Source organism: Nylanderia fulva, unplaced genomic scaffold (assembly GCF_048542155.1).
Source record: "Nylanderia fulva isolate GAGA-0341 unplaced genomic scaffold, ASM4854215v1 Scaffold160, whole genome shotgun sequence".
Classification (NCBI taxonomy): Eukaryota; Metazoa; Arthropoda; class Insecta; order Hymenoptera; family Formicidae; genus Nylanderia; species Nylanderia fulva.
Window position 1 is genome coordinate 63,930 of NW_028189836.1, and position 10,985 is coordinate 74,914.

The 10,985-nt window shown below is 42.0% G+C and overlaps 1 protein-coding gene across 1 annotated transcript; it reads left to right on the forward strand.

Annotated features, from left to right (window-relative positions):
• The first annotated feature begins 394 nt into the window (after positions 1-394).
• Positions 395-1,093, forward strand: LOC146723906 (uncharacterized). The gene is made up of 2 exons (XM_085480941.1): positions 395-447; positions 526-1,093. The coding sequence occupies exons 1-2, from the start codon at positions 395-397 to the stop codon at positions 1,091-1,093; spliced, it is 621 nt and encodes a 206-aa protein (XP_085337067.1).
• Positions 1,094-10,985: the final 9,892 nt, after the last annotated feature.

Below are 10,985 nucleotides of genomic sequence, written 5' to 3' on the forward strand. Positions count from 1 at the left end.
ACGACGAGAACGCTCGTCGGCCGGGATGACTTACGGACAGGACCCGGTGATCGAGAACACTCGGCCTGCACGACGAGGACGCTCGTCGGCCGGGATGGTTGGGAGCGTGGGATTTGAGAAGTGATCTCTGAGTACGCTCGAGGGACCAGGACGGGACTGGCTGTGAAGCTTCGGCTGCGCCGCTCTTTATACCCGACGAGCCCCCCATTCCAAGAGTAGCTTGGAGGGGGTCGATGACGGGTGGGGGCGAAAAGGCGGATTTCCAACGTGTTTATGTGTTGGCCCCGAAAGGGGCCGTTTACATGAGCGCGGATGGTTAACTGGCCACGCGTATGTGTGGCTAGTGACGGCTAATCGGGTCGTCACAATACCCTCGGTTCAAAGAAGCAGCAGCATGAATTACTACATGCCGAGACGTGATGAAACGTGCGAGAAGAAATGTGACGAGTAAGTATAACTTTTTTTGTATTTTTTTATCTTTTTATATTTTTTTTACGAGTTATAATTTTTATCTAATTTTTACAGCGTTTCGCTGGAGCCTCGTGCGGTTCGTATACTAGGAAGACGATACGCATTGACGGCCACGGAATTTAAATTCCTCGAAATCGGCATCAGAGTGAATCCGCCGAGTTACGTGGAGATCGCCATAGGAGATCATCGGGGAAAACAGCTAATACTATCTCTCGAAACGTGGAAAAGACTCGACGAGCAACGTCACGCTATTAAAAATTATCTGAACAATGACTCTCCCAACAACGATGTGTATAATTTCATAAGTGTCGGGCCGCTAACAGTGCGATTTCACAAGATAAACGACACCAAGCTCATAAGTCTCGAATCAGCGGACGTGCGCATTATGATGGTCGAATCGACGTTACGTTGTATGTTCGAGCTCGATTCATGCATCGAAATAATGTTTGATCGATTGACGAGGATCATTGTAACGGTCGATATCAAGTATACACAATTGTCCAATATTGCATCCACTGTAACGGATGCTAGAGAATTGCCGAATGCGATACGCGCTAGCGACGTCTTCAACAAGCAACAACTTGTCGATTGCGAGCTAGTAGCTTTAGTTTTTAATATGTAATAAAACTTTATATAATTATGTATTAAATATATAAGACGAATAAATACTTATATGTATATATCATGGTATACTTTATTTGCGCGCCACCTGTTACATAATTTGCGAGAGATAATTATCGTGTCAAGGACATTGTCGCAACAGCGAGAAAAAATCGATAATTTCATCTTATGAGGCGCCCGCGACGGTCTCATTAAGAGAGAAAAGACGGGCCGCAGCGCGAGAGAGAAGACGCACGCATTCGAGAGTGAGAGAGACGGCGAAGTAGCGGCGAGAGAGATTCGGCGGCTCGCGGCGGCAAGAGAGAAGATGTGAAGGAGAGAGAGAGACGGCGAAATAAGACGCGAGCGCGAGAGAGAGGCTCACGCGACGAGAGAAGAGATGATGATGCGAGAGAGAGACTATAAAAATTTATTTTTTTTCAAAAGAAATATATTAAAAATTTTATTTTTTTATTTTTATTTTGCTAGTGAGATGTCGCAAGGGATGGGAAAACGACAAGGTTTAATTGTACAATTTTTAGGTAAAATATGGTTTATTATAAATTTTATGTGTATAGTTTCAAAAAAAAAATTTGTATGTGTGTATGTGTGCGTGTGAGCGTGTGTGCGTGTGTGTGTGTGGGTGTAAAATTAAAAATGTATAAACGATATATAAAAAATATATAAAATAAAAAATGTATAAACAATATATAAAAAATATATAAAATAAAAAATGTATAAACGATATATAAAAAATATATAAAAGTATAAAAGATATATTAATTATATACAATTATATAAAATAAAATTATATACAATTATATAAAATAAAATTATATACAATTATATAAAATAAAATTATATAAAATATATAAACGATATATAAAAATATATAAAAGTATAAAAGATATATTAATTATATACAATTATATAAAATAAAATTATATAAAATGTATAAACGATATATAAAAAAATATATAAAAGTATAAAAGATATATTAATTATATAAAATAAAATTATATAAAATGTATTAAAATTTATAAAATAAAAATATATATAAAAAAAAGATATATGAAATAAAAATTATGTAAAAATGTATAAACGATATATATAAAAAATATATAAAAATAAATATAAAAAAAGGTCGGAAGCGAGAAAGATACGGCGGCTCGCGGCAGCGAGAGAGCCGGCGAGAGAGAGCCAGCGGGCCGTATCCATGCAGCGACTGCGAGAGAGGGGGTCGCATCAACCATCGCTGTCAGACTGTGCCTCGGCACCTGCACATAGAAATATAATAATTTAATATTTTTATATTATATTTTTTGACATATATATAAGTATTAATATATATATATATATATATATATATATATATATTCAATTCAATTCAATACTTTATTTGCCCCCTCAGGGATTAAAGGCGCTTTTGAGGAGCGTACCCTAACCTTACAAATTTCTTACAATCTTAACTTATAGACTACTCTTACATTCTACTCTTACATCTATCTTACAATTATCTTATCTCTAACTTAATCTACCTATTTACTAATTAAGAGAGAGAAAGAGCTGTCCCTAACCTATTCCTCGCTTCGCCTCGGCTTCCAGTTCCCCATACATTCCCCAACACCTCATTCATACTTTCACACATTCTCCTCATACCTCCTTCCTCCTCTTCCTCTTCCACCCTCCCCTCCATCCTCTTTTTCTCTAATTCCCTCATCCACCCTTCTCCCTCTCCTCCTTCTTGCAGTATTTCCCTCATTTTTTCCCACCAGTTTCCCTTATTCCCCTCTCCCCCACATTCTCCTATTACATGTTCCCAAGTTTCATCTTCCATCCCACATAGTCTGCATCTTCTTTTCCCCTCCTCTTCCCAGTATCTCGCCCCCCTCATTTCATTGTTCATTCTATACCTCACTATCCTTCTCCATCTGCTTTCCCCCCATCCCTTTCTCAAGTATTCCGGTAAACCCTCCTCCTTCCATTCTCCATACCATCTATTGTATCTCGACTCTCTTATCTTCTCCCATCTTTCCTCCTTTTGCCTTTCTCTGTCCTTCTGCTCCCATCCCTCATATACTTCCTCCCCCCTTTCTCTTTTTTCCTCCATCTCCCTCTCTTCTATTCCCCTTCCTTCAAAAAATTTTGCCCTCTCTTCCTCCCACACCGTTTTCTCCTTTCCTTCCTATACCCTCTCCTTCATCTCCTCATAGCATTTCCTCGCTAAACTTCCTCCCATTCCCTCCTCTAATTTTCTCTCATACCCTATCGCTCTTCTTCCTGCTCTTATCCTGAATTTATCCTTTCCTATCTCTTCTCTTACCATATACCCCGGCGTACACCAATCTATTCCTAACGTCCACCTAATCCATCTTTCCTGCATTGCCTTTACTTCTCTCCTCTCCTTCCACCCCCATATTTCCGCCCCATACTCCATCACCGTTCCCACCAACCTTTCCATTAACCATACTCTTTTCATCCAGTGTTCTGCAAATCTTCTCTTTCCCATATCCCATACTTGTCTCATCACCGCTCCTGCTTTCCTCACTCTGTCCCTCACCTGCGCCTCCTGTCCTCCATTCCTTTGTAACTTATATCCTAGATACTTGAACTCTTTCACTTCCTCTAATTTTTTCCCTTTCCATCTCCACTCCATTTTCCTCATTCTTCCTCCCCCCTTTCTAAACCTCATTATTTTTGTCTTATCCACATTTACCTCTAGCCTTTTTTTATCCATGTAATTTTCCATTTTCCCCAACATATGTATCATCCCCTCCTCCTCCTCCGCCAACAACACCATGTCATCCGCATATGCCAAGCAGTGCACTTTTTCCCCTCCCAACTTTACTCCTCCCCAGCCTCCTTTTTTCAGCACTTCCTCTATATCCGCTATCAACAAATTGAACAAGTGTGGGCTCATTGGACAACCTTGCCTCACACCCCTTGCCGTCCAGAAGTTTTCTCCTTCCTCCTTCCCCGCTCTTACTTTACTCCTCGTTTCCTTGTATACCTCTTCTATCCTACTACTTAACACTTCTCTTACCCCCCTCTTCCTCATCGCCTCCATTAACACCTCCCTATCCACTGAGTCAAACGCCGCCTTCAGATCTATGAAGGCCGCTACTACCTTACCTCCCTTCTTCTTCACTTTTTTATTGATCAGGTAGTTTAGCACATATATACTGTCAATCACCCCCATTCCCTTCCTAAAGCCTGTTTGACTCTCCGGCAACATATTCCCCCTCTCTATTTCCTCCTTTAACCTTTCTGTTAGAATCCCCACATACACCTTATATAACGTTGGCATCAAAGTCACCCCTCTGTAGTTTTCCACCCTATTCCCCGTTCCCTTTTTTAACAGTGGTACTATTATCCCCTCTTTCCACCTCTCCGGCCCTCCGTCCCCTCTCCAGACTCTGCTGCACATTTCCCATACCCACTCTTCTACCCTCTCTCCTCCATATTTCCATACCTCACTCGGTATCCCATCCTCCCCCGCTGCTTTTCCTTTCTTCAATTTTCCCAATATCCTCTTTACTTCCCCCCTGCTTATCTCCTGCTCCTCATCCCTCTCAATTTTCTCTTTTCCTCCTCTTACAACTTTAACCTCTACCCCTCCCAATAAGTCCATGAAATATTCCTTCCACTCCTCCGCTTTTATCTCCTCATTCACTCCTTCTCTCTTCTTCCTTTCCCTGTTTATAATTTTCCATACCTCTCCTTCCGTTCTTGCCTCTATCGCTTCCTTGTACCATCTTATCCTCTCCTCCTCCCTTTTTCCTTTACACATTAGCTTATATTCTGCCCTTTCTTTTCTGTATCCTTCTCCTCCTCCTCCTTTCTTCCTCCATTCCCTTAGCTTTCTCCTCACTTCTTTCCTCTTCTCCTCACATTCCTCATCCCACCACCCTTTCTTTTTTCCTTCTCCACTCTCTTTTTCTCCTTCTCTCAATTCCTCTTCTATCCTTCCTATTTTTTCCTCTAGCTCCTCTTCTATTCCCTCTTTCCACCCCTCTCCCCATTCTATTTCCTCTCTTATTCTTTCTCCTCCCCTCTTCGTCCATCTCCCCTTTTTTCTTATTCCTTTTCCTTCCTTCCTTTTCCCCTTTTCAGCACCTCCTCTTCTTTCTAACGTTACAATCAAAGGGTGATGGTCCGACTCTATGTTATCTCCCACCTCCATTCTCTTTATCTTTTCCTTTACTCTATCCTCTCCCACCACATAGTCTATCACCGATTCCCCTCTTCCTCCTGTATATGTGTACTCCCCCTCCCTATCCCCTCTAATCCCTCCGTTAAAAATTCCCCATCCCACTTCTTCTAGCTCTTTTATCAACTTCCTCCCATCATCATTTACCTTCTTGTCCTTCGATCTTCTTTCCTCTTCCTCCTCTCCTCCTATCACTCCCCCCCTTCTACCTGTCCTTGCGTTGAAATCTCCTCCTAAAATCGTCCATTTGTCTTCTTCTTTCTCTTCCATCCATTCCTTCATTTCCTCCATTTTCCTTTCCATGTCCCCGTTAATGTATATACCTATTACCCTCCACTTCTCTCTTCCTACCTCTAAATCCGCCATCATTATTCCCTCCGCCTTTTCTCCCATTCCTGATACTTTTATCCTTCCCCTCTCCTCCTTTACCCCCATGATCATTCCCCCCATCGGTCTTCCTTTCTTCTTTCTCTTCTTTGCTGCTTGCTTCTCCCATCTATATCCTTTCGGTAGCCTCTTTTTAATCGCCTCCCACCCCTTTTCCTCTATCCATGTTTCCATCATCACCACTACCTCCCAATCCTCTATTTCCTTCCAGAATTTTTCTTCCTTGTTTTTCAACCCTGCCACATTCCAAAAACCTATCTTCCATTCCTCTCTTACTTCTCCTTTTTCCTTTCTCTCTTGCTCCTTTCTTCTTTCTATCTCCGTCTCCCTTTCTCCCTCCTCCTTTCTCTTCTTACTACTCTTCTTCCCTTCTCCTTTCCTTCCTTCTTCTCTTCTCCCCTCTTCTATCCCTTTTTTTCCTCCATTCTTGTCTTCATGCCCCCCTCTTCCACCTCCATTTTCTCCATTCCTTCTCTAATTTCTCCTTTCCAGTTCTTGAGCACTCTTTCTTCCTCTTCCCATTTCCACCAAACATCATTGATTTTTATCCTACCGTAGCTTGTCCACACCTTGTTCCCTTTCCTCTTTTCTTCCTCCGCAATTTCCATTATTCTCCATTTCATCTTTCTTTCCTCCCATGTTAGGTCGTCCTCTATCCTCACCCTCTTTCCTCTTAACAGACTCTTTTTTTCCATTACCTGTCTCTTTTGTTCTCTGCTGCCTAGTCTTACAACCACCATTTCTCCTTCTTTTCCCTCCTTTCCTTTCAACCTTCTTATCCATTCTATTTCCGTTTCCGCTCCTATTTCTTTCATTCTTTTCTCCTCTCTTTCTTTTATATCTTCCTTCCCTTCTTCTATTCTTCTTATCACGATGTTATTCCTTCTTTCTTCTCTCTCTTTCCACTCTAACTTCTTTCCTATGTCTCTCATTTTCCCCATTATTGACTCACCTAACCCCTTACTCCCTCCTTCTCCCCCCTCTCTTTCTCTTTCTTCCTTTTTACTTCTCTTCTCTATTCTTGCCTCCAACTCTATCACCCTTTCCTCCAGTCTTTCTATCTTTTTTCCCATTTCTTTTCTTTCTTCTCTCCATTCCCCCTCCTTTTTCCATATTTCAATCTTCAATTTTCTTATTTCCTCACCCAACTTCTCTGTAATCTTCTTTCCTATCTCCTCCATCATCCTCTTTAACTCCTCCTTTTCTATCCCCCCTACTTCTCTGTTCAGCCTTTCTGTTTTTTTGCTCCTTCTCAGACTTCTTTCCTCTTCATCCTTATCCTCCTCTCCCCCTTCTTCCCTTTTCCTTTTCAAGAAATCCTCTATACATCCCATACTGCTCCTCCTCTCTTTCGCTAACTCATCTACTCTTCTCGGCCTACCTGCCTTCTTTTTTACTTCCTCCTCATCTCCCTTCTTTCCCCCTTCCTCAACCATCCTATCTCTAGTAGTCTCTATCCTCCTATCTCTACTATTCTCTTCACTACCATTCTTTTCCTCCTTATTCATTTTTCTCTTATCGCTTTCTTTCTTTGATTCACTTACTCTATGTTCTAATTCGCTCCAACTCGCTAGTGAATTCCCTAGTGAATTCCCTATTGAATTCCCTATCTTTCTATCTGCACCTGCTCTCTACACCTACTTGTTACGTCTCGTGGGGTCGCGGCTGCGAAAATTTGAATGCAGAGCTCGGCTTTTTCCACGAGACACGATCGCTATTACGGGTACGCGAATCTATGCGATTCTCCCCGGGGATACCCGCGATCTGAGGTTATTCGCGCTGGAACTGAGGTGATCGGATTATTGCGTGGGACCTACCTGTGACTCTACTGTAATAAAGATAGCTTCGTCGATTGCTCTATGCGAAACGTCGTTGGGGTTGCGTAAGTAATCTTCGTACGTAAACTGACAAAGCTCGCACAAATCACCGATTCGCGTGAGGGTAAGTCGGAAGTTGCAGACTCCGCAATTTATTCCGATAGGTGTTCCGCCTATGATTAGAGTATGCTTCCGAATCCTTGTCCAAAGTAATTTCGAGACTCTAGGTAAGGTGGAGTAGCATGAAATGCAGAGAGCTGCCTTAGTCTCAAAATGGATGTACCCGACACCAACTTGGCAATAGAATAATGGTTCAAACGGTACAAAGAGATTAACTTCTGGAGGAGGAGTTATACCTCTAAGGGTGAGTGGGCACATTTGTGTTTGTTGCGTAATCGAATTGATAATGCGTCATTCGCTCGTAGATCTTCGGTGAACCCGGCAGTTATCGAGAAGTTAGTAGTCGTCGGCAAAACCGTCGGTAATTGTTCAGTAAAACACTGGTAAGGTGCCAGTAAGGTGTCGATAACCCGTTGGTAAAAGAACGTTCGTCGGTATAGGGTTGGTAATGTCGGTATAAGAACGTATGTTGGTATATAGTCGGTAATGTCGGTAAAAGAACGTATGTCGGTATATTGTCGATAACGTCGGTAAAAGAACGTATGTCGGTATATCGTCGGTAATGTTGGTAAATCGAAAGTGTTCTCAATTGATTATTGTTTAAATGACTACTTTGTTGTACGGATTTACGAAGTTATTTCTTGAGACACAAGATTTTTAAGAGATTGAACTATTTGCGTTTTTCCGTGTTAGAATTCCGAGGGTGGCACCGCATGTGGTGGTCGACCCTAGTTTTATAGCCCGACCTTTTTTTTATAGCTTTCGCAGTGACGATGGAAAAGAGGAAAAATGCGTCGGAGATTTTTCTAGAATGTTCTCTTCCACGTGGTAGAAGCGTCTCTGAATTTGCTAACACGCGCGATTCCTTAGGTTAACGTGAATTTCACTTACCTTTAGTAGCACTTTCTTGATCGTGTCGGCTCGTACTTGGAGGTAGTGCGTGCGGCGAGGGTCGTTCACTGGGATGTTTGGCGGCGGCAGGCGTCGTGGTTGGAACGTTATTGGTATGCACTTCCACTGTAGGAGTTCGTCGTTGTTATTATTTTTAATGTTGAAAATGTTCTCGTATTCAGGATCGGCCTGATATTCCACTCCGAGGAATTGAGAATATTCCTCGGTCGCTGATTCGCGATAAAGTCGGTTTAGTTTTCGTAATTGATTCTTCCTTCCTGCGCGTCGGGTCGTAGGCATATTGAATTTGATGCATCCTCTGAATGATTACTCAAATAAGGAGGGTTGATATGCGGCGGACCTCACTATCAATTCCTTATTTTGGTAAATGCTGAGAATGTTAATTCTGACTGTGATGAGCGGTGGTCCGCTCCAAACACAGTTTGAATTATTCTGAATTCAAACGCCGTATGACAAATTTAAACGCTATCGTATTTTATCACGGGAGTGGAAGTTTTGAAGAATACTGAACTCTAGTTTTCACACATGAATACACTGATTTATTCGTATAGTAGTACAAAATTCGAGACTAAAACTTAGAATTAGAATTTAGATTTAGACTTAGAATTTAGAGTTAGAATATTATACTTAGAGTTAGAATTTTAGAATTAGAGTTAGGATTTAGAATTTGGACTTAGAGTTAGAATTTAGGAGTGCGACTATACTGTTCGGTGTCGCGCAGAGAACTGCCGAAATTCGGGACTGCTCTGAGGTCCTTCGTTTCGGCGGCTCGGGCCTGCGGCGGCCTGGAGAGGGGGAACTCTCCGGAGTAGGGGCTCTCACCGTGGTGGGAGATCCTTAGGCGCTACGAAGCGCCACGCTTAGTTTCTAGGCGGAGTTAAGCGTCATGGCCGGCTTTGGCGCGCTTTTCAAATAGCGTTTAAGGAACTTGGAGTAAACGAAAAAATTTATACGGCCGGACGTGACATACTCTCTTTCTTCCACGTGTCTACGTGTCCACGTGTCTCACCTTTTCCTGCTTTCTATTTTCTAACTCCTTACAATCCTTATAATATCATATCCTTTCAATCTATCCTCCTCTTTTACCTACGCCCTCTCACCTCCTATCTCCTATTCTCCTCACCCCTTTTCTCACTCTTTCCTCACAAATACCTGCCACGCTTTCACACACCTGTCACTCACACTCTCACCGGAACCGGAAGCCTTTTATATATATATATATATATATATATATACTTACAATCTCGGTTCCTCATATCTGACTCCTCCATTTCTTGGTCCGAATCTGTATCATATTCCGATGATTGCGATTTACATGACGTCGATGGTGAAGACATATCCATGCTACCAAAATAAAAATTTTCTACAGTAAAATAATCGACACAATTTTTGTAGCGACGCTGAAAACATGCGACTCGCTTGTGTCGTTTAGACGATCTGGTGCATTTAGATAAACCACCAGTCATTCTTAAAATGTCTTTGTGAATTTTCAGGAAATCGGCAACATCTCTTGTATGCGATTTTTGCACACCATGTTTGCGATTTCTTAACAATTGTACAACTGAAGTCACCGGAATGTTCTTCGCTTCTTTCTCTTCACGTTTAAAACGAAACGGGTTATCTTTTTTTTCGCCATGATCACATTCCTGGAGATGCTTATACCATATCTCGATATTCTCATAATACCTGAATGATTTTACTGCGTTCTCCATTTTTATTGTCTGTCACTTTTCACACGTATTACACTTGTAACCTTAGTCTATTTTCGCTGACATTCGCTGCAATCCCTGATCATCGGTGCTGGACCGTCAATATGCGTTCGCATCCACGGTCGATTGTAATGTTCGAGGCAGCGACGATATGTCTGAACCTCCGGATCCGCCTTGATGTGCTCCGGAAGCTTGTCCCACAAATGTTCTACGAAATAGCCGCACTTTTGCAGTAAAACAATCTTCGGAATATATTGCAACTGTTCGGCACTTAAACTGAGAATGTCGGAAGCACTTAATAACATTACAAACATCTTGAATGAAGAGAGCGTGCGTTCGCCAGTGGTACTATGGCCCGGCAGCGGTATCGGTCCTCATTATATATCCCGATCATCCCTTTGTTCTTTAACGCGCAATTGCAATTATCTCCGAAAGATGATCGTCGAAACAAAAATAGCGACTGCTCAGTAGTTGACTATCGTCATGTTTACACCTTCCGCAAAGACACGTCACAACCTGCGAAGACATGTCGCAACGCGTTTGCCCCCCCCTCCCCCCATACTTTCCCATACTTTCGCCGCTGATGTTTCTTAGAAATATACTGATAACGTATCAACCCGCTTGATTGTCGGGATCCAAACATGCGGCAGCCCTTTTGTTCTTAATAATTCGCAGAATTTTTACCTTATCTTATCTTGTAATAGATATTTGAATGTCGGCGCTCACCAAGCGGCAGCTCTTAATAAGTCGCAGAATTTT